Raw genomic sequence first — 25,297 nt, 5'->3', positions numbered from 1 at the left:
ATAATCTTTATGACAACGAATAAATTATGAAAGCATTCTTCAAGACTAAAACAATACATTTTTTATATTTTCATCTTTCATAATATTATCTTGTTATCGCTTAAAGAAAACATTCTTATAATAACTTATAAGATAATAAAAATTATTTCATCCCTCATTATCTTGCTCTAAGTATAAAAGCCGAATTTCTCTTGGGTGTTTTAAGATAATGGACTTAACATTTTACGACAAAAGGTTCATATTTCTTGGCTGTTGAGTTGTGGAGAAGCATTTTAAGGCCACTTTGCTAAGTAGAGCAATCATATTTGAAAGCATCCTTATTAAGGCCTCAACACTAGGTTTGTTTTCAAAGTTTTTCCACGGGAATTTTAAATTGCTTTCTGTACTGGAGCACGTAGTACGCGGGTTGTATTTTTCTACTTTTCCCTGTAATAAGCTTGGGTCGCGTGCGGCGAACAAGGGCTTTACCACTACCACGGTTCTGCTTCTATTTTCCATTTTTTCTTTCTAACGACAGTTAGAAGACAATGTCAGAGGAATAATGTGATTGGAATGTAAAAGGGGTTGGTGGTTGAAGCAAGCAATCTAAATTATTTTTGCTTCTTTTTAAATGCGTTGCTACCGGAAAACGTAGCGTGAGACGTCCACCCACAAGGTGGACCGACAACCTGAAAAAGGTAGCAGGAAGGCGCTGGATGCAGGCCGCTACCAACCGTGCAATATGGAAGTCATTGGGGGAGGCCTTTGTTCAGCAGTGGACGTCCTATGGCTGAAATGATGATGAAATGCGTTGCTGATATTATTTTTACTTGACACATTTTTCGAAGAATGTATACTGAAGTATTTGTAGAGAAATAACAATGAAAAGCAATTAACAAAAAGAAATGGGCCTAATTAAGAAACAAAAGTAAATTAACTGAAATAATTAAATCTATTATATTTTCGTTCTGATCTTTCATTTCGTTAAGTGAATGTAAAGAAACTTGGTTTCGACTACGACGTCAATAGTAGCGTAGGTGTACACACGTCTATAGCAAGGTGTATGTAGGTATTGCTAAATCAAATCTGACAACGTGTGCATATTTTATAAATCGCTCAAGCGTACATCTCTTATGCATGGGCGTGGGCCATGTAGCCAAATTAGTTGGCTCAAATGTTGGTGTCAACAAAACGTTTGATCAGATGAGACCGCGTTTTGTTTGCTGAAAATTTTGTTTGAACAAAGTTCTTTGGCTCTGTGACGACATCTGATGTTAGCTGCTTTTGAATTTATAGTGCGTAGTGTTTATAGAGATTGAATCTATGCAGGTACGAGTTTGGAATATTGAGGAACAATTATAAGCGCGAGTATATCATAATGTCAAAACAATAATTAATTCGTGTAGCAAAAAGGTGACTTCATCATCATCATCATCATTTCAGCCATAGGACGTCCACTGCTGAACATAGGCCTCCCCCAATGCTTTCCATGTTGATCGATTGGTAGCGGCCTGCGTCCAGCGCTTCCCTGCTACCTTTACGATGTCGTCGGTAAAGGTGACTTGCCTACCCAAAAATCTGTATAAGTACATAATAAATTAATTTCATTCATGAAAAAAGTGAATTAAGGTTATTAGCAAAAACACATTCTATTTTTTTTTCTTCATTTACCTACAATCACGTCAAAGTACAAGTTAAAAAAAATACCTAAGTAGATAAGCAATGAGACTCACAGAAAAATATTTATGCGAGGTTTATTTATCCCGTACGCGAAGCAATTTCAGGAGTTGTTTCCGAAATATTTCTGTATATCTCAGTAAAAATAGATGGAAATAATTCCCAATACTGTATTGTATCGGGGAGCGAATGTTGAATCAGTCGTAAAAACGCCGAAAAAGGTTGCCTGATAATGGTAATAAATCTGAAGATCCGAATATCTGCAGGGCCCAGGGAGTTCACACGAAATTAACATTTTGCAATAACAAATCAATTCGCAAACAAAATTACCGGTTATTCCAATGTTTATGGATAAACAAGTTTAGTTCAAAGCGCCGCTGCCTTCGGTTTCAAATTTAAAACAATAATAAATGTTGCTGAGATTTAATTTCAGCACAAGTTCTTCCTAGAAATAATTTCTAGCTAAATCTTTTAAAACAAGGCAAGACTAGTTACAATCATAAATATAGTTTGTATTCAAATTAACCCCACCATAGTAGCACGATTGTATGATTTTGAGACTATTATAAACCAATCGGTATATTATTGAGCCATTTTGGACGCCTTTAACGGCTAATTTGTCAGTATAATTATGACTTTACTTGGTACAATCCAAGTAGAAAATGACTTAATAGCACCCATCAGAAAAATGTTTCAATTTTCAATATCTTATTTGAGGAAAACACGGTATTTTTTTTTAATTTTCTGTTGTTGAATATTTTGACTGTAAGGCAAAGTACAATTTGTAGGTACCAATTATTAGAAATGTAGGGAGGAATTCAATTAGGTGATCGAGTTAATCGAAATAGTATTGCGTGGCTTACTTTGTATTTATTTAAAGCAAGATACTTTTGTATTTGTAAAAAAAATAGTAGAGTTCGTATCCTAATTTTAATTCGGTATAGCGTAAGAGTCACAATAGCTACAAAAAAGAAATGATTTAACAAACTTAATGAACAACTTCTAGCATTGCAGAACCTACCTTTCATTCAAAGGTCAGTGACGTTCCAGGGAACCTTTATTTTTCATTCAAGGAATTATGAAAATAAACTCTGTATCCACCTTTACTTTGATAAAATCCTTTATCCTTTTTACTCTGGCTACATTCTTTCAGGTCTTTATAAATATCTGTGAAAACCTTTTTTGGAAGCGTTATCAGTTCGCGCTCACAGATAAACATTCTGAATATTTCCAGCCACATTAATTCGTCCACAAAGCGAGCCGGCCATTTTGTTTAACCTGTGACATGATTGTATAAAGTCACCAGCCGTATAACCAGCGACGTTTTTCCGCACAGTGACCCTTGTTAGCCGATGTGCGTGGCCATCAATCGGAAAATCGCTTGATGGCACCGCGCATGACTCCGCAAAAGATGGCCGCGTGGGAGACTTCTTTTCGATGACTCGGGCTTTTGTGGCCGTTATAAAATTATGTGGAATGGCTATTTGGAGACGGTTGATACATCATTTATTCTTAATATGACTTATTAAAAGACTTATGTTAGAGGTTAAATCCGCCTTTTGCATGTGGAAAAGGTCGTGCTTTTGCACTAGACCAATAATGACCGAATGATGAGGACGAGAGACTTATTTTGAGATAAAAAAGTCGACTAGTGCGACTGAACTGCTTGAAATGGTATGAGTAAAATATGGCTCATGTTATACCCAAACCAAGGTAAAGAATATCTGAAAGCTATTTTTATGCAATACAGCTTTGGTTAGTTTAGGATAGTGCTATTAACATGATAATATGACACGTCGTTAACTTTTATTAGGTATCAACGGTGTACCTACCTATCTCGTAGGCGATAAGTACCTTTGTAATAAGAGTAAATTACCTACATCACAACCCACGTTTAGGTACGTTTATTTCTTTGTTTTTTCTTTATTCTGTTGTTTTATTCAGTTGTCAAGTTGTGTTGTAAATATCTACTATGGTTTTTTTTCAGTCATATTTTTGTTCAAATCTGTGGTCTAGATCTGTGTAAAAACATCTGACTATAATTCCTATGGCAAAAGCTCTCCTTAGGAACTCTACTTACTAAGCCCATCGACAGCCCGACTTGGTGTCGGTGGATGTATTTAAAACGACTCATGTCCACGACCTGTACTTTTTTATGCCATTTAACAACATGTCAACGACTCATATCACGGAGTCGGCGGTATAGATGACCCACGCTGAACTGTCCCGCCAAACTCAATGACAGGGGGGCGCTACCATCGTTCAACTATATGGTTTCCAACATGGCAAAAATCGGAACTAGCGATCTGGTATTGACGGTGGCGCCCCACTGTCAATGTCATGCATAGGACAGTTCAGTATTTTGGAACTATAGGTGCGTAGACTGCATTAGGTTCAAGCTAGAAAAGAAGCTAAAATTTGTGTGACAGTGGAACCTTTTTATTTTTTCATTTATTTTATTTTAACCGGTGGTTGTGAAAAGAAAATAAAGCTAGTGGTTTGGGCATAACTCACCAGCACATGCTGGTGACGGCCATTTCTCATGGCACGTCAAAGCGCGGCTCATTGAGGACGCAGCACGGAGTCGTATTAATTTTATTAAAATATATTTTTGGTTAAAAATAAATCGCATTTGTCCAAAACAGAACTGCAGAACAAATTAAAGACTAAAATCTAGTAAAAAAGCTTCAGCTTTACATCTGACAAATGCATATTATTATACTACTTACTTATTCTAAAGGTATCAATTCAGGTCTGCACCTTTGTGTACTCTAAATGGAGTTATAAAAAATCAGGCCAGCTGATCTCTATAGAACTACAGGAATTACAAATTCATGAATCTGAAGAAAATATCGTCAGTTTCATAAGCAAGTAAGCATTAAATAAGTTAGCTACATCATTTGCTACTTAGCTCACCTCGTAAACCTACGTCGTTTTCTTGTGTTTTCATTCAAAACACTATTAACCATTTAAGAAAACCCCCACAGAGTCCAGCTTCCTTGCGCATAAAGGAGCCACTACATCACATACTAAGCTCGAATAAATAAACGCTGCACAGCTCTACTCGTATCTGTACATTTTCCTTATAGACTAAGAGCTAGTGTACGCTAAACTTACGTCATTTTATAAAAGCTGAAAGTTTGTCAGCGTATGCTCCCAATATAGGTTAAAATGTTGGTACATCATGAAGTTTGGGTCATCGTGGCTTTGGCAGCTACTCTCAAAAGATTGTCTGGCAAGGACTAAGCCTAACTTTTACGGTGGCCTTTGCTGTATATTCATTGGACTGTAATTCTACTTACGTTGTACCATAAAAGCAGATTTTTGTATAGTATTTGGGAAATGATTAGAAGTTATTTCCTCATGAGCCAGACAGGTTTGACAGTTCCAACTCCTTGCCAGACAATCTTTTGAGGGTAGCTGCCAAAGCCACGATGACCCAAACTTCAAACTTTCAGCTTTTATATGACGTAGGTCTGGCGTTCACCAGCTCTTAGTCTATTACGATACGGTTGCACGTCCCAATGACGGATTATGACGAATATCGTGTACTTTGTATAGTTCTTTCAGAGCCACGTCGAAGTTGATTGATGGTTTGCGGTTAGCATGAACGGGTTGGTCGTGTGGAGCAAGTGGCAGCGGTTTATTGAGTTTGGTAGCACTGTTTGGATGTTCGTGAAAAAGCACGTCAGATGTTGACTTTGACGTTAACACTGATCTTATTCTCACTGAACTCTAACACTAAGTTAAGGTGCAGTTGTAACACTTGATGTACAGTTTTAGGCCCGGTTTCCACCAAGGTGGAGTAGAGCGGAGAATTTTAATTGTAATAACCGATTAAAAACTCGAAAAAACTACATCAAACCTTTTCAAACAAAAGTTTTTACATAAATAAAATACGTAAAACTGGTATTATGGGACCAAAAACGCAATCATCAACGAAAACAGCAAACTGAGTTTTCAATCATTCTACAAATATTATTGTAGTAATAAATTTGAGTTATCTTACATCATCATTTATTTTCATCACTATCATTACATGTTAAAAATGCGAAAGTTTGTATTTGTCTGGATGTTAACATGTTTGTTACTCTTCCACGCAAAAACTACTAAACGGATTTTAATGAAAATTTACAGTAGTGTTGTTTATAACCCAGAATAACATATAGGCTATTATTTATGACGATCTGTGACAAACTAAATTTTACGCGGATGAAGCCGCGGGCAAAAGTTAGTTATTTAATAAAGCGTGTTTCTTTTTTCAGTAAAAATATTAAAACACATTCAACAACGAAATAATATGGCGCGAATGAATTTCAACTATTTCATAAACTATGTGACGTTTTATGAAAACTAAGCGCCTTGCGGCAACACCTATAAAATATTTATGAGCTGTTTCAATACAATTTTCAGTTTATTATCGTCTTTATTACCTGTACGTAGAGTTCATACTTTTTTATTTGTCACCAAAAATGTTTAGGGGACACGATATTAGGGCAAGACTAAAATACATACTTTAGTGTCTAATGGTTTTTGGATGTTGATATTTTTTGGTAAATTATACCAACACTAATTCTTAATTTTTCATTTCATTGTTTTGTGTTGTGTACAATAAAGCGTTTTATTTATTACTAGCTGACCCGGCGAACTTCGTACCGCCTTAGCGTAGAGATTTTCTTTATATTTTTTTCCGTAAAAACCTTGTACAGAGTATTAGAAAACTACAAAAAAAAATCAGCCAAATCGGTCAAGCCGTTTTCATGTTATGTCGTGACAACGGAAAACGGGTTTCATTTTTATATATATAGATTATCTCCTATTGGTTTTTTAATGAATTTAATTTAGTAGTCTATTATTACAACTATATAGGTATTTTTAATAAATCCTATATCTGAAGTAGACATACATTGAGAATAAGGGATGGCTGAACTTATAAACTATGAGTTTGATTACACCGGTCAACAAAAAAAAAATTTTTTTATGCGCGTGAATTTTACTTATTATATTCTGATTATATAAGCAAAATTATATAAAAAAGTGCGATTACAAATCGAAAATATTTGCTTTTTAAGAAGTTATAGCGATTTGAATTTTCCATCTTCATAGTAGAATGTCTCTAAAGATGCACGTCACATTCTCATTGGGATATATTTATAAATAATTATGGGGGCTTATTCGCAAGAACAAGGGGCACGCTTTCATCAAAATGTAGTGGGATTTGAGAGACGACGTTACCAAGGCCAGTATACTGAAAGCATGATAGGGTTAGATTTTTATGAAAAAAATCTTCTATGGAACATGACAAAAAATTTGAACTTTTCATTTTTAATAAATATTTGGACTCTATTTTAATTTTTCTCTTGTGAGAATGAATCTTAAATGGATGTTTGTTATGTTTTAATAATTAGAAAGAATGAATGAAAGAAAGAAAAAAAATTTCAGCAACAAATTAAATCATCTCTATGTTCATGTTTCATACATTCATTGATATGAATTTTTCTATTTTTTACACATAAAAGCAAATTCAGAAAAAAAAAATGTTGTTATTCTTGTTTCTAGGTTATAAAACAATAAAAATAAGCTATGCATAACCCGTGCGCAAAAATACTGTAGACAGTTGTTATCAATTTTGTCCATATTTAAAAAAAAAACTCAAAACTCGACCCAATTTCAGCCCTAATATTCTGTTCTTTGAATTCAACTAATAAACACCTCAATCTATGCTTAAAGTTAAATCAAGTTCAGTTCTGCATTACTTTTCAGAAGGTATTTCTTTCATACCCAATTCTTCTTCTTCTTCTTTCCGTGCCTCTTCCCATTATTTGGGGTCGGCCCTCCTCGTTCTCATGCGCCATTAAATTCTTTAATAAATAATTTTAATTCTTTCATACCCAATTAAATTTAAAAAATTGTCCACAGCTACGACGCCCGCGTCAAGACAACATCCGCCCACTGGTCTGATAACATTCTAGCTGGGCGGGCGAAGTGGCAAGTGACTCAGCCATCCATGCTGAGGATACACGACGTCGTGGCCTCCGACCGAGCTCTGTACCGGTGTAGAGTCGACTTCAAGATATCGCCTACAAGGAACCACAAGATCATCCTTGATGTTATAGGTGAGTATTACTGTTATTTATCTTTATTTGTCGGCCCAGTCAGTGGGCGGAATTAGACCGACAACATTCTAGGAGACCCTTATTATTTTACTAACTGAACTAATTACAAATTATGTAGGTACCTTTTTGTGACTCATTTTATCAGCGATAACTGAAGTATACTAAACTAAACAAAAACACGTTTCATCATCATCAACAGCCCTTTACAGTCCACTGCTGGACTATGAGCCTCCTCCACATAGTGGAGGGTTTAGCCATAATCCCCAGGCTCGGCAGGCGGGTTGGAGATCGCAGTTTAAAAGATTGATGTCACATTGAAAATCACGTTTAGTCTTTTATATTCCATCAGGTAGGTAGGTAGGTACTTGGTTTTTTTAATAAAATTAATAAAGCAATAAGTTAATTGTAACTAAATTAGGTTAACTGTAGTTTACAGCTTATTCTACAATCAACAAGTTTCTACAAAATGTCATTAACACGATACCAACATCAAAGCTTGAAGATTTGAAACTAACAAAACAATGCTAAATATTAAGCAAGCGCCAGTGGATTTATATTAATTAATGGATGCCCGGCGATCGCTCCGCTAATCCTGGATAACTGTGCAATTGGTCTATAATAGGATTATTGGGAAACTTGAATATGCGGTTCATCTCAAAGAGCTGACCGCTGGCAACTCTTCGCCAGCTTAGGCATATTGAAAGGCAATATAATACAAGACCGGAGCCTTATTGAGAACATACGCTGTATAGATGGATATCTTGGGGTAATTAATCTTTACGGAATTGTGCTCCTACCATTTTGCTGGATATTTAGTTGGGGAATAGACTACGTTATTCAAGGACTAATATACAACACTTTTATCATTTAAAATGAATTTTTATGATTTATGATTTTAAACTTAAATTTTAAAAACTACTTTTAAACCGAAACGTCAAGCCGTGAGTACATAAAGTAAGTACCTACATAAAGTAAATCAGTAATAAACGTCGCGTTAAGACCCGTGTCTTACTATTTTAATTTTTATGGTTGTTATTTAGGTGTTACTCAGTGGGCACATAGAAGAAATTTAAGAACGAGATTAGAACAAGTACCATCTGAATAAAATGAAACTTATGATATTACCTAATAGCTTTAGTGAAGTTTTAAAAACATAATTTCATCAAACTGTAGATTTTGCCTCGGAATGAGTGCGGCGTTAAGTGATTTTTCGTAAAATTTACAGCTCAAGATGACAACAGCTGTAAAATAATGAGATACTTAATACACGTAGGTGTCGACTATGCCACCGATGGCTTTTATAATGTCAAAATGTCTACTTATCATCAGCCAAGTAGCTTATTGCGGTACTTAAAAAGTCCAAGATATTATTACCGTGTGAGGGCTATGTATAAATTAATAGTGTTGTGAACAAAGATAAAAATATCGGTAAATATGTTCAACCATTATTTTGGGAAGCTTTCGAAATAAAAACTGCTGCGAGGGCATCGCGCTGATCTAATGGACAACGTGTCCCGTCCGACACGTTACACGGTCAGCAATATGTGTTTTTGGAGACGAAGCGAAAAATATTACTTTTAGTATGGACATTTTATAAATAAACTAAAAAATGTAGAGACAGTCACGTTTATTACTTTGTTATTCAGCCACATTTTTTCATGACCAGCATCATAAGCTGAAATTATCAGTCGAGGTATTGGGATCGATTTCTAGATAAAATAATAAGTGGATGAGAAAATAATATACACCACGGACAACTCAAATCAATAAATCAAATTATATAAGCAAGATGGAATGGTATTGGTATTTTGTGATGAAATAAAATTTTATAAAATATTCAATTGAGACAGGTAGCAAATAAGAAACAACGCCTACACATCACAAGATGAAGACTGACAAAATCAACATAAAAGGAATCCTATAATTAAGAGCAAATTAATTTAAAAAATTCCATTGAGAATATCCTTGTGACAAAAATAAAACGACACATAACTTAATGAGAGTTATTAATTTAGCTTTTAATATTGCTTTTCTAATCTACTGTGACCTCACTACCGTGTTAACTATCTATTTAACATGAAACTGATTTATTTATTTATATTAACCGACAGACATTGGTGACTAAGTTTGTTGCAGTGCTTCTTCTCAGCATTTGCCAAATGTTGGTCTCGGAGCACTAGTAAAAAGATTATGAGTCATGTAGAGGCTCCTTAAGAGCAAAATATTTGAGGATTTGTAAGTACTATTTAAATAGTCTATACAAATAAAGTTTGGACTTTGACTTTGAAATATTACTGTTGAGCGTCTGTCACTAGTATGTCGCCAACATAAACTCCGTTCACAAATTCTCGTAGAATTTATGCTTCTGATATTACGACGTGCAATCATGAATTTCAAATTCAACTTTGACATTCAGACCTCACGTAGATCTACTTCATTTTAAGTAGATACAGAAGCATAGCAGCTACAGAAGCATTTATCTGCAGTGCAAAACTGTCATACAGTTAGTGCTACTAACGTTCCATTTAAAATGTATAGCGACTGTTTCGAATTCGCATCTGAATAAGTTGGCCATCTCTCTGGCGAGTGCCTGATGGTTCTTAAACATTCAAGTGGCTATTTATTTATAACTCACAAACTGTCTGTCTGTAGTGTGAATTTAATATTTTATTTGCGAACTTAGTGCGGATCAGAAAAATTGGTAAATGTACGAGTATGAAAATCTAAAGTAGGGAATAGAAACATCAGTATAGAGACCATATTGAGCGTCGCGAGTTTACCATATTTCTTTAAATAAAACAAACAAACAGTACCTACTGTTAGAAAATAGATCATAGTGCGGAAAACATAATATAAGTACCTACTTCTAAAATAACATTTAATACGAGTAACAGTACTTGATGAGGTGTCTATATCGTCGCAAGCAATAATAAACGGCACATGAGATTATTTTTGCAGAAAATTAGCAGCTATACAAACAACTAAGTACATTTTTAGCTGGCTAGCTTGATGTGCTATCGTCAGTACCTACCTAGTACGTATAAAACTATCAAGACTATAATTCCTATGGTTTTTATACATCAAAAAATTCCAATAATTATCTTTTCATTACAGTAAAAGCTTTCCACCATAAAAGCAAAAAACAAGGAAAGTTATTAAAGCGAACATTAATGGCCCCCAAAAATGTTATTTTCTTCTAATTATATTTTTCCGCATCCTTCCCGATGTTCTTGAGATCGCAGGTCGGCCATCTAAATTATGACAAGCGCCGTCGAAAAATGTCAGCTTCAGTTTTGGTGGAAAATATTAGAAGAATTTAATATTGTTTCGCATTTTTAGGGGGTGTACGTTTGTAGGTATACTACGTTTGGATTTTATAGTAATAAGCGACGATAACGGAAATTGGGGGCGTTTGGCGGAAAATAGCGCTAGCAAGTAAAATGGCGTCCTTTTAGCGGTACGTGCTGTCACTGTCAAAAAAATGTATGGGAAACGTCACTTTTAGCAAACGTGTGCCGAAAACATGCTAAAGTTTTTTAGAAAATTCTAACAATGCTAATTATCGGCTGAACGCAGCCATTGTTAATGATATTTTAAATATTTTAACATCGTTATATTTGCTTCAACTTCTGAAATCGGCGAATCTTGCAGTCATAAGTGATAACAAAATAACTGCTATCTCACCAAATAACGTTTTATTATCAATGAAATATTTACGAGGAAAACATTTGTAATAAAACTCAAAATAGAGAACAGAAAGTTTCCTGCTCTCTATTTTGAGGTTTATTACGTTACGGTACGTGTAAGTTTAGTTAGGTTGCATGAAAATATTGAAGGTTTTATGAATTTGTCTAAGCAACGTAGGTAACGTATCGCAGCGAGTCAAGTGAATTTGAAGTCAATATCTGGCTCGAAGGACCAAAACACTTTATTACACTGCGCACTGTAAATTACTTATTTAAACTAAGAGTATTATTTCTAGCAGAGAGTTAGAGACTCAGTTTTTTTTTTAAATTCAAGCCACATGAATTCATAATTATCTGAATAAAGTGAAGTGACTACTGTTCGCATCAAACATCATTATCAAGGTCTGCCCTCAACTCCCACTCCGCTGTCAACATTTGACATCTTGACGATGTTGCTTTCGTTCAATTTAATATCGCCTACATTTAGATAAATATTATATCATTGACTACCCTTCATCACTTTTTGCTTACGTAATTTGATCCCTATTACTATTATTCTTTCATTAGTAACTGGAAACAGCGGGCGTTACGGCGCCATGTTTTCTAATTTAATCATTCCTTTGGTTCTTGTTTAGAATTCTTAAATAAGAAATCTGTATAATTTGAGTTGCGTTATCCATCTACTAATAAACTGTTGAAAGTTTTCTAAAACCACAAATATCACTATCAGAACCAAACTATTATTTTAAAAAACGCGTTTCCTAAACCTAAATTACTAGTGAAAGTCTATTTTGTATAGAAAATAAGTCTACTGTAATATACGCGTGTATTGTGAAAGAATGTTTCACTGTTTTAGGAGGCAATATCCGTCGTGAGGCCATATTTCAGCTGTAAATAAATTCTAATAAGACGAGTTTCGTAAACAATTTCGCCAAATAGAATTTGAAATCATTTTGATAGAATGCCTGTGGATTTTTCATGTTGATAGGGCAACGTTTTTAATATTTTCCTTGTAAGAAATAACAGTCTTAGCAATGTTTTACTGTTTTAACGAGAGCTAATAAATCAAAGTGCATGTGTGGGTATACAGTGACCACAGGGGCTTGCATGTCAACGTGCATACTAGTATTTCCAAGGTTAAACTGTTACTAACTTCCTAGAAAAGCAAGAGAATATAAAGTCATAAAACAAACGCAGTCGTCCACTGCAGTTACGGTTTTGCAAAATTGCACCATCAACGTTTAACATATCTAGGGGAGAAAAAAGTAGTACTACAGTGAAAATTGCTGTGAAGGGAATTTACACGGTTAAATTACTAGAAAATTGCTTTCTAGGATCAGAATTGCGTGCAACCTACTTACTAACGCTGTTATGCCGTGAACGATCGAAAATATTCCGCTGCAGGGGTGGTGACGTCACTCTTTTTAAAAAAACATAACCCTCCTACTGGCGCAGCCGGGTAAAAATATGTGTCGCACAGAACAACCAAAAATATTGCATCTGTAGGTTTTAACAACGATAAGAATTGTATTAATTTTAGACATTTTTTTTAACTTTAACTGGGTATTTTTGTCAGAAACACGATAAGATTTATACAAAGTAATAGTTGGATATAAGCCCCAAATCATTGGTGACTATAATATTTTTAATTTATATAACTTGAATAACTGGAATTGTATACTTTGCGAAATAAGGCATTTAGTTAAGAAAACAAACGTGAAACTTTCCTTTTTGAAGTTGTACTTAGTAAATACGAGTATGTCATGTAAACTCCACAGTAGTTTGCTCCAGTCTTAATTTCATCTAAGCTAATGGCCCCTGGGATTGCAATCATCTCAAGAAACTTAATTATGGTTTAAAATGCATGAGTATAAATGTGCAACAAAACACAATTTGTCTTACCACAAACTATACCAAGAATACTAAATTTCCTAGACGATTAGCCATGTAGCTTAATTTAGTTATGAATACACCACAAAGTCACAGTGCAAGGCAGACCAGTAGATCCACTAGAAGAGTATCTGTACACGGAAACACAATAAAATGCTCTCTTTCTGAAATGTTAAACCTGATAATAATATTTATTTATGTTATACAAACCGTAAAATTTGCAAATTTTACCAATTTAATAGAGTAGGACGCCAAGCGGCTCACCGGTGAATCTAGAACAATAAAATGTATATTGTGTCTAGAGTCTCCGTAGTCAAAGACTTAATCTATACTAATATTATAAATGCGAAAGTAACTCTGTCTGTCTGTCTGTGTCTCGCTTTCACGCCTAAACCACTGACCCGATTTTGATGAAATTTTGCATAGAGATAGTTTGAGTCCCGGGAAAGGATATAGGATAGTTTTTATCCAGGTTTTTGAAACAGGGACGCGCGCGATAAAGTTTTTCTGTGACAGACAAAATTCCACGACAAAAAACCAACGCGATCACACGCGATCAGCCAGCGTGCAGCGATGGCGATCAGACTTAAATGCATTGATCGCAATCGCTGCACGCTGGCTGATCGCGTGTGATCGCGTTGGTTTGTCCGAACGTTAAGTGCGATATCTACTTGTTTTAGCACCTATCGCACCATGCTCACAGAGCCAAATCTACTAAACTTAGTGAGTAGACTTACTTTAACAATGTCCATTGCGTACATATTACCAGAACGGATTAACTTGCCCACCGAGTTGAAACACGGCGAACACTGCTAGAGTTATTAATTAACCGCCGAAATGTTTCAATTTATATTCAAAACACATTCGCACCATTTATCGTGGGCAATTTGGACTGCTTGTTTTTATTTTACATGATAATTTGACCGTGCTATACAAAAACTATATTGCACAGGTAATTAAGGAATATCTAGCAAAAGAATAGAATAGGAATTATTTATGCGTCTAAAAAATATCTGAATCATACATCTGACTGCTCTTTTTTCAATAAAAACAAATACCTACATTCTGAAGATCTTTGATATTTCTATTCACAAACTACATCTCTCACTAAACGAAGCGAAAAACTTTAATAAATCGGAAGGCCTAAGCAATTGACCGCTGGATGAAATCGCGGACCCATAAAATGTTTTGTATTTCTTTCTCGTTCACCAAAAGTCCAGATAATACGGTAAAATAGCGTTTGAATTTGAAAAGGGCTGATAAAATGCACGACTGATAGAAAAGAAGATTCTGATTTAGACGAAGATTAATGAGCGTGAACGACTGTCTTTGCGCTTACCAACTGATAATTTAGTTCGATCAACGAGGAGATTCGTTGTATGGAGACTTCAGAACTTGGATTACATAAGCTTCCATAATCGGACTAATCGTATAGGTAAACGATAAATTTCTCGTTCAAAAATCAGCAGTCTTCTCTTTGCAATGGCAAAAAAGTCACATCACTCGCCATTAATTTACAATAATAAAAGATGCAAGGACTGGAATGCCAATTGGCATGGACCACCCTTACTGGACGCCTTTTTAGGATTCTCTTGTAAAATTATCTTTGCTCGTTCTGTTAGTACCTAATGAAGCTCCCTTTGCAAACAAAACTAACCCCTTTAAAGTTACTACATTCCGTACCACAAACTTCTGATAAAAAAATAAACTAACTAATACACGACGTTTGATTTGAAACCTTACTGCTCAAAGCTTAGGAGCGCTACAAACACAGGTAGTCGTTCAGTAGATTGAACGTTGGAACGGAGATTGTGATAAATTTAGGGCACGCACGGTGGGGATTCACCATAATTGAGTTACCCTACATTAAACTTTTTCCTCTGGACTGTATATTGCTAAAATAAAAGGCTTCCCTGGCACAAAATTACTTTGGTCCCGGACTTCGGAGCAATCTTATCGACGATATTGTGATTTTTTGAGATGAGCCGTTTTATATTCGACAGTGACGTTATTGAATCAGAGACAATGGATATTGGTTTTTGTTTTGTTCAACAGAAGAATGGAAATCTCCGATATAATGCCGATAAGATTGTCTATTCGAGATGAAACAATTACAACTTGACGAATTGGTTTATTGGTGAAATTGGGACGCAAAATACGGGATTCTTATGAAGTTATGTATTATATCTCATCATTATTAATTTACTTAAATGTAATATATCTGATAAACATGTAAGTAAAGAATTGGTTTAATGATTAATTTAATATGAGTATCACATAAATATCGCTAATGATATTTGTAGAATCAGTACAACCCTAATAGAGTATAATTTCAGAACATAAACTTAAAGTATTATAATTTCAATAAATTCAAACAATCGCAATTTCCGTTGAAAACTTTAGGTTGCTCTAAATAGGCCATAAATCCGTACTAGCAGCTATTACATAATTCGACTAGGTAATAAAACAAAAGAATTATTACGCTAATAAAGCCGAACTGGCCACGAGCCAAAACTCAGTACATGGGCAAATATGGGTAAACCCGCTGGGCAAATGGCTACTTTATTGTGATCTGACCGCGAGCGTTAGATACGAACTATTTGTATCGCTAATGCGAACATTTCGCAATTTGGTGCCAGTAAAAGCGTGTGCACGATTTTAAACCTTCATTGGAAAGAAACAAAAACTGTTTTTTCGTAAAAAATAATCTCAAAAGCTCAGCAGGGTTACTCCGTTACACCGTTTACGTAGTTTCGAGTCTGTCACTGTCACTCGTGCTGGTATCTCGCTTAGCGTGAGAGGGATGAAAAACTCGAAACATTTCCTACTTGCATTAATACACCAATTCTATATTAAGATAGACCTGTTAAGGTCCTGAGACCTTAATTAAATGAGAATATAATCGAAATTCTAGGACATCATGTCCTTTGACCATCGACATAATTATTCGAATACCCAAACGATAGTGTAATTGGATATCGTTGAATTATTAACACGAAGGTCTCTTGCTGAAACCTTGTATCACCCGAAATAGATTTTGATTTAACAACAGCTAAGATCTATATTAAGGCTGGGTTGCACCATCTCACTTTAACTTTGACAACGTCAAAAATCTGTCAAACTTCTTACAAAATACATCGGTTATCGTTATAGTCACGCTTAAACTTGGATGGTACAACTCAGCCTAAGTGGCGACACTCAAAGTTTAATTAAGTACTAGACTGTGAATCCTTGAATATGAAAATTACGACCGATCACATAACGTTTCTGCCCGTGTGATTTGGATTGAGTTTTCGTCTCTTTATACTATCTATTATTACTTCTTTACTTATATTATACATGCGAAAGTAACTCTGTCTGTCTGTCTGTCTGTCTGTCTTGCTTTCACGACTAAACCACTGAACCGATTTTGATTAAATTTGGCATAGAGATAGTTTGAGCCTCGGGAAAGGACATAGGTTAGTTTTTATCCCGGTTTTTGAAACAGGGACGCGCGCGATAATGTTTTTCTGTGACAGACAAAATTCCACGCGGGCGAAGCCGCGGGCGGTAAGCTAGTTTTTTATAAGTCATACTTTCGTAACAAGATATTTAAAATTAGATTACCTTAATTAAGGCACCCCTACCTTATTAAATATTCAGTTTAATCCCGTTTATGTGTTCTTGACTTATGTTACATTCTCGTGTTATTCTTGGAATTTATAACCATAATTTGTTACAGAGTTGCCGGAAAAGCCGAAGATTTTCGATGAGAGAGACAAAGAAGTCGTGGGCGTAGCTGGGCCCTACATAGAAGACACGAGCCTAAAACTTACCTGTGTTGTAAGTGGAGGTAAAACTGTTACATAGTTGTACATTTTTATGTTATTAATTGTTAAATTTAAGTAAGTCTAAGTAAAAAATATTCTGTGATGAAATAACTCAGACTGGCTTCCCATGACAGATTTCGATTCAGAAAAATCAATTTATTACAATTATTAACTTGTAACTAGAAAAAAATTACTGGTTTGTCAAAGTCTACCTAGCAGTCAGAACATTCGCCAAACAAGCGAAAGGTCATGCGTTCACATAACTACCTGAGATATTCAGTTTTATACATAAAAAGTTATGTTTGATAAAAAATAAATCATTAGAATTTAAAAATACACTACAAGTAGGTACCTACTCTACAAAATATTTTGTGCCTTATTGAGTTGGTCAGACAAAAGAAATTCGGGGTCTCTTGAGAGAAACGGAGATTTTACTAATATTATTTATATAATTTCTTTATTAGAGGTTTTTCAGCAAAATAACTTAGTAATCTAGACGAATACTTAAACTTTTTTATAATACTCGCTATTTTCCAAACAATCACTCATGGGAATTATAAATAAACATGTCGAGTGTTTTGTGGGCTGTTGATAATTGTTTCAATTATTTTATGCTATGCATGACCGAATTTTGAGTATCATTGAGGTCAAAATTAATTGGATAGCTTGATGAGTGCCTATTAGAAAAGTAGTTAGTAGGTAGGTATTATTATTTATGAAAATAGCGCTAAGTGAAATAGGCAAAATTACCCCATTGCGACAAACGTTATTGCCTTGACTTAATTGTATGAATACTGGTTTAAGGTTACAGAATGAACAATTGCGTTAGGGTAAAATTACCGACAGACGATCTGAGTGATAAGAAAGTTTTCTTCGAGCGTGCGAGTATGATGATCAATATAATAATTGTTTTTCATGTAAATTTGATATTTTAGGTTTGAAAAGAAAACCTATCAAGAATGCTTTTGACAGCGGATTGATCGCCAATTTATAATTTTTCAAATAGCTGCTTCGTCAGTAACATCTTTTAATTACACACTACACATACAAACTATGCACTATTTCAGAATATTAGAAAATATTTTCCAATATTACGTCGACCACATTGTCTTGAGTTAATTTATGTACTGGTACGGTATGTATGCGATCATGAGTTTTGAAGGCAGCCAAAACAAAATTGCCCAGTTCAAAACTCAGCCTTATTTTCAGTTCCATAAGTATGTAATAATATTGGTTTTCCCTAGGTAACCCTCTCCCACGCCTCCGATGGTGGCGCGACGACAAAGTCATAGCTACCCTCATGCCAGTCGACGACGGCTCTGGCCTCAACTCCTTGGAACTCCGGATACCGAAGCTCACCAGGGAATATTTCGAAGCAGTGTACACCTGCACAGCTGATAATACGCTGCTAGTCCAGCCGTTGAGGGTCAACGTCCAGATTCAGCTGTACTGTAAGTATTCTTTATAAAATAATAATAAAATAAATATTTTTGGACAATTTCACACAGCGCTATCTAGCATCAACGTAAGCAATTAATATGCTTGTGTTATGGGTGCTAGCTTAACGGATATACTATAATATAATATACTTTTTAAATACGTACATACAGTGTGAGTCACGTTAAAGTGTACATATGAAAATAGATGAAACTAGACCTATTTTTATCGACAAAAAAGAGGTCAAAAAATTGTTGAGATTTTTTTTTAATTTTTTATAGAATTTTTTTTCTTCAAATTACTTATTGTAAAGAAAACGTAATAACTTTTAAACTAAGCGGTATATCCTGATAAAATAAAAACAGTAATAATGCTAAATAACAGGCGATACTAAAAAAATACATAAAATACACAAAAAATGCCAACAAATAATAAAAAATGATACTTTTTGAAAAAAATCTGCTTAAAAATTCGTGTTTTTTTGGTTATTTTATAAATTTCTCCAAAAAATGCCCCTATAACCGGTAGTTTTTATTACTTTGTATTATTTTCTATCGTATTATCTTTGTAAAACCAAAAATCGCATGTCTCTATCCCTATCACAACATTTGCAATGATCGTTTGAACTAAGCCTCTCCGGGCGCGCCATTCAACGCTTCGTTAACAACAAAACTGAAAATGGCTCTAGATTTGTAATTTTGATAAAGACAAGTTAGATTTCAAATAAAAACAAAAGATTTCGAAGTAAAATAAGCATTTTAGTTAAAATTAAAATTGTCTCTACCTGTAGCGGAGAATAATGTTGTGGCAGGCCTTTGTTCAAACGATCATAGCAAATGTTGTGATAGTGATAGAGACATGCGATTTTTGGTTTTAAAAAGATAATACGATAGAAAATAATACAAAGTAATAAAAACCACCGGTTATAGGGGCATTTTTTGGAGAAATTTATAAAATAACCAAAAAAAACACGAATTTTTAAGCAGATTTTTTTCAAAAAGTATCATTTTTATTATTTGTTGGCATTTTTTGTGTATTTTTTTAGTATCGCCTGTTATTTAGCATTATTACTGATTTTATTTTATCAGGATATACCGCTTAGTTTAAAAGTTATTACGTTTTCTTTACAATAAGTAATTTGAAGAAAAAAAATTCTATAAAAAATTAAAAAAAAATCTCAAAAATTTTTGGACCTCTTTTTTGTCGATAAAAATAGGTCTAGTTTCATCTATTTTCATATGTACACTTTAACGTGACTCACACTGTATAGACATAGTAACATCCAGACCCGTCACAGAAATTAAAATGCATCATTTCAATTTCTGCCCGGCCGGGAATCGAACCCGGGACCTCTCGGCATAGTAGTCCGTTTTAGAACCACTACACCAAACGGCCGAGACCGATTCTTTAAGATTACGGTCTCCTATTTAACGCTATACGTGGCTTACGAATTCAGCGTCAAACGTTCCCATCGACGCCGAAATCAATGTCTGAGGCTCAGAACTCATGGCGCAATTTTCACCAGCGCCCGCGGCGGTTGCGGGCCCGCGGCTTCTGAAGAATGCAGATACTTATGTAAAATCCAGTGCACAACTCACGGCGATTTTCGCTCGCGCGAGAATTCATTGTGACGCAGCCTACGGTGGTTATAGGAGACCATAGGACCCACTTATTAGCCTACGAAGGACTTGGAATCGGCGGATTTATTTTTTATTTTAAAAGAATTATGTCGAGGAATGACGCCGGTCGCCAGGCGACTTTTGACAACATGTCAAGTCGGCGGGTTTGCTGTGTAGACTGCATTATGCTATAAACTAACTTTATGTAGGTTAAAACGCGTTTTTTTATCTTGATGGTTGCATTGTAGTTGGAAATTCTTCGCCCGGTTCTGTGGTCTCATTTAAATGTTAGTAAGTTGTCCAGTTTTTCAGACAGTTAGTTGTGTCTGACCTTATAATGAAGAATCTGTTCCGAAGTAACTTTTTGCATTTAAGCATCTGTTTTTGCTTAACATCAAAACTCTATGGTTGCGGAAAAACGAAAGAAAATTTTAATACATTTTCAGTCCACAATTTTAAATCTATCATGTAATACCTTATGTCAGTTTGGTCAGCTACCATTCGGTAAGAATAAGATTTACACAAATTTTAGACTGTCTCATGGAAAAAGTATCGAACTTAGGTAAGACTGGTAGGTACATAAATCGATTTATATTTGAACGATTCGACATGAACTGTCTGCTACGTAAGAAAACTTTATTACTTTCTAGAATACTGTTAAACAGTCTGAATTCAACTTTAATAAATGTTGATTTATTTAAGTCAAAGTCGGCGAGCAATTACGAATATTAATGAACTTTGATATTTAATTATTTATCTCCAACATTTCCATGAATTAATACGAGTAATTTCCCTTCGAACAATGTTCCAACCACTTACAATATTATGCTGGGATTGCTACGAAATATATCATATGGAGGTGATACAGGGTATATTGGGGGGTAAAAGGTCGCCATGACAATGGACCTATATGGTTCTTAACCTCATTTACAAGGGGGTATTGTGGTGAAGGTATCCTCATAACGGCCCGGACAGTGGGACTAAGTTAAATATTTCATTTATGATATTTGAATATGTGATTTACTCTGCGAAGCTAGCGAATTTGAGAGGAAAAGCTTATAGTTCATTTTAAGTTTGTATTTAAATTATTTTGTGCCTATCCGGTTGTTTTATGTGTTAGAGCGTACTGAAATAATATTATTATTATATTTTGTAAAGAAGATAATTAAAATTATGAATATTATGTTATACGAAATCGGAAATATTTCAATAAACTATTATTTATTTTGGTATCTAAACTTAGGTGGTTTATAAACGTAAAAATACAATCATGCTCCATATACGAGTACATTATATTTATACCTAGTTGTGAAAAATAATTCATATTTAAAATGTATTGAAAGCTAAAGCCAGCAGGTGCTCATGATAAAATGTTTTATCTGTCTACCTCGAAATAAAAGTAATGCTGTCCCCTCTAAAATCTTGAATAGAAACAGATTCTACTAAAAACTTACATTAAATTCACTAACCGCAGAACAAAAACATATTATTATTCATTACCCGTCTCAGCTCGTTAATCATTACTGTAATATTCCAGATAGAACACCAAATATTACCTGTAATTAATTGCTCCGTATTCGTCTTCCTTACTGGATATTAGCGATCCGCCACGTCCCTAGCGCCGGGCGTTTGTCTAACAAACCGCGTTGGCACATTATGAGCGGTGACAGGCACTGCGTCATCGGCTACGTGAGATATTAGGACGAGCACCTGCAGGCCTATACAGGGTGGTTCGACCTTACTCTATTTTATAAACGCTAAATGTCACCTTGTGTCTATTGTGATAGGTAAAATTTTGCAATTAAAACGTTTTTCTTACTGGATATTAGCGATCCGCCACGTCCCTAGCGCCGGGCGTTTGTCTAACAAACCGCGTTGGCACATTATGAGCGAAGACAGGCACTGCGTCATCGGCTACTCTATCAAACGCTAAAATGTCACCTTGTGTCTGTTGTGATAGGTGCAATTAAAAAAAAGCGTTTAATCTAATGTGATGCCCAATCTCAAACAAACGACAACGTGATATATTAGGACGAGTACCTGTAAAGCCTATACAGGATTACAGGATGACCATTTATTGGTTGACGCAACAAAGTCCTAAATCTTTTTCAGTAGTGATAAATGCGAATTTTCAATAAATATGAATTCTAATTCTACCAATACATTTTCATATAAAATGTTGCCAAGACTAGACCATAATGGCTCGCATTGTGGAAAGTTATCAGAACTCAAAGCCAAGCTTCTGACTTTACAAGCCCTCTAAACTCTAGACCGCAGTTAAAATATGTGACGCTGCCGTTAACTTTGCATTTATTAAATGATGATGATATGACACCCTTTATGTAAGCTACTAATACTTGTGGTGCCTCTAGTAAGTAATGAGGCCAGAAACTAACGCGTAAAACGTTCAATGATATCTCTAATATTCGTCAAAATTTAAATTGCTGACCAAATGTCACGTCGATTCAGTAGCAGCGTAGCACAAACACGGATTCGCAGCAGCAATCCACTAAACTGCTCACGTGCGAGCAGCTAATATAGATTTGCAGGTGCTCGCTCTAATGTCACACGGCGCCGAGCACGTATCCTGGGCCACGACACAGGGCCTGTCACCGGTGATAGTAATTCAACAGTTTTTTTACTTTTGTGTAGATTTGTCAAAGGAAAAAGGCATAATTATTTACTAATGGAATTATGCACCAAAAGTGTCCGATGTATTAACAATTTTTTAGTGACACTTAGGCTTAGTTGCACCACCAAACTTTGACCGTAACTATGACCATAACCGGTGTTTTTTTGTATGGAGTTTGGCAGATTTTTGACCATTGTCAAAGTTAAAGTAAGATGGTGCAACCCAGCCTTAATCTCTAACACACGAAAATAACAAATTGCTCTGAATAGTCTAAATTTGTTACCTGCGCCATATTAGCCCAATACCATCCTTTAAATTCACTCATAAAACCTGCAATAATGTCCCCAACATCCCAGAAAAATAGTGGAACTTCAAAGCCGCAATACTCCTCGCTCATCACCACTGTTATTGCAAAACGGAATCCACGTAAATCCTGGAGATTAACCTAGATCAGAGGCTGTCTGCCGCGGATTATCTCAAATATGACAGGCGCTGGTACCGCCGAGTTCTTTTGTGCACATCGCGGCCAAACCATTAGTTTTTATTTGCAGACATTGTTCCAGTGACGGCATTGCTTTGTCGGCCACCAGGAAATTATTCTCCATTAAAACATAACTTGTGATGTCATTTTCCCCGTAATGCGCGGTAAAGGTATGTTTATATTAATACGGGACGTACGCGGGGCGTTCCACGTTTGTTTAAGATGGCATTGTGTATGTTTGTCTACATATAATTAACTATTTATTGTAAGTACCTTTATATTAGGGGTGGAATGCCACCATAAGTTTTGATGAAGTATAATCTCCTTGTAGTCCAAAAGAAACCCATTTTTCCAAACTGTTTAATCGATTAGCTAATAAAATTTATAAGGGGAACAGATTCATTTTACTTTGGATATTTATACCATGTACCTAAATTAGAAAATTTAAGCACTGGAATCAACATCTTTGTTATCCTCGGATCGGACATTTTAACATACTGTATTCACGCGATATGTGTGTTGTCAGGCACTGTGACATCACACGAGTGGGGCATAGGTATACCTACGACAACATTCTTATGTGACACGGGCCGTTTCATTACCACGTATGTCGCACGCCCCGCAAATGCCACATTGTATTGTGAATATACCCTAAACCGCCGTTGTTCAACCTTCAACCGTTCAGAAAACTCGGGTATTTTACTTATTACACCTTTGTGGTTAATGCAACTAATGGAAAGGCATTAGTCGCTTTGTCGCCTAATGCTTGGAACGTTTCTTATTTTGATAGTTAAATTGGTTCATTGTGTTTAGTACATTACTGTCACGTTTTGCGTTGGCGTTTAAACACCAAACTGATGGGCCCGATATAACTTTTACAATACATTAACAGGTATTGTGTTTATTTATAGAAAATGATAAATGATGAACGACGTTTTATTTGTCTCTACAATATCATTATTTAATTTTGTGGCTACATTAACAATGTTTTGTATTTATTTTTAAATTAAAATAACTTTTTATCAAGGCGAAAGTGAATAGGCACTTATAAGCCAGGTATGTACAATTCCAGACTGCATCTCACTTAGCATCAGGAGCGATTGCAGTCAAATGCCTGCGTTGTTCAACATAAAAAAAAAACAAAAAAAATGGTTCAGAGAAGATTTCGGTGACTGTTAAAATAATTAGTGTGCACCATTAATCGGCACGAATAATATCAAAAATTACACCCTCGGGAAATGATTCAAGTCACGACATGTCACGTCAGTAATCATAATAATGTCACTTAAATTAACAGCAGCGGCTGACAAATGAATGGAAGCCTCGTGTATGCATGTTTTGTATGAGAGGTAACTTTGATGTGTTTAGATTGTGTGTTTATTTCGTCAAAGTGCTTTCAATTCAAGCACTTATCATAATAAATATTTTGTATTGATCGCTAATGCTAGTTGTATGGGTAATCAGCAGTAATAACATAAGTATTTTTTTGTTTACTGGTAGTAAGTTAGTTATCTTAAAATGTGTAAACACAATGTCTTATTTTTCTACAGCTAACTAGATAAACGTAAAAATCTGAATAATATTTTTCATGCGAACTACACTCGCGAGCAAAAGTATGGAATCACTTGCATGAAGTTGTTTCCACGCGATCTTGTGTTCTAACGAATTTGTTAGTAACAAAAAAAGTGGCACCATTTTAAAGATTAAACTTTTAACTTTAAACTGATACCAAATTTATTTAAATCACATCAGTATTTAAAAAGATATCCCGGTTAATGTGAAGAAGTAAGGAAAAAGACATGTATCAACTCTTTGATACGTCGAGACTTGCGGCCTATTTACCCCCTATAAAAGCACGTGTTTTCGGATTTTGCTTTTACACGTTGATCCTTACACATCTCCGCTTCTTTTGACACTTTACCTGGGATTCTACACCTTCAGAAGCAGCACAAATCGTTGCACTATTGCGAG

At 35.1% G+C, this 25,297-nt stretch overlaps 1 protein-coding gene across 1 annotated transcript in view; it reads left to right on the top strand.

The window, feature by feature from the left end:
- Nucleotides 1–25,297, top strand: part of LOC135073065 (nephrin-like) — a 185,764-nt gene that overhangs the window by 135,661 nt on the left and 24,806 nt on the right. The window contains exons 4-6 of the mRNA XM_063967080.1: nucleotides 7,576–7,772; nucleotides 17,070–17,180; nucleotides 18,402–18,608. Of these exons, the coding sequence (XP_063823150.1) occupies nucleotides 7,576–7,772; nucleotides 17,070–17,180; nucleotides 18,402–18,608 (515 nt within the window). The remainder of the gene's footprint in view (nucleotides 1–7,575; nucleotides 7,773–17,069; nucleotides 17,181–18,401; nucleotides 18,609–25,297) is intronic.

The sequence above is a fragment of the Ostrinia nubilalis genome, chromosome 7 (genome assembly GCF_963855985.1).
Source record: "Ostrinia nubilalis chromosome 7, ilOstNubi1.1, whole genome shotgun sequence".
NCBI lineage: Eukaryota > Metazoa > Arthropoda > Insecta > Lepidoptera > Crambidae > Ostrinia > Ostrinia nubilalis.
Note: the sequence above shows the minus strand (reverse complement) of the source record. Positions and strands in the feature narration are given on the sequence as shown.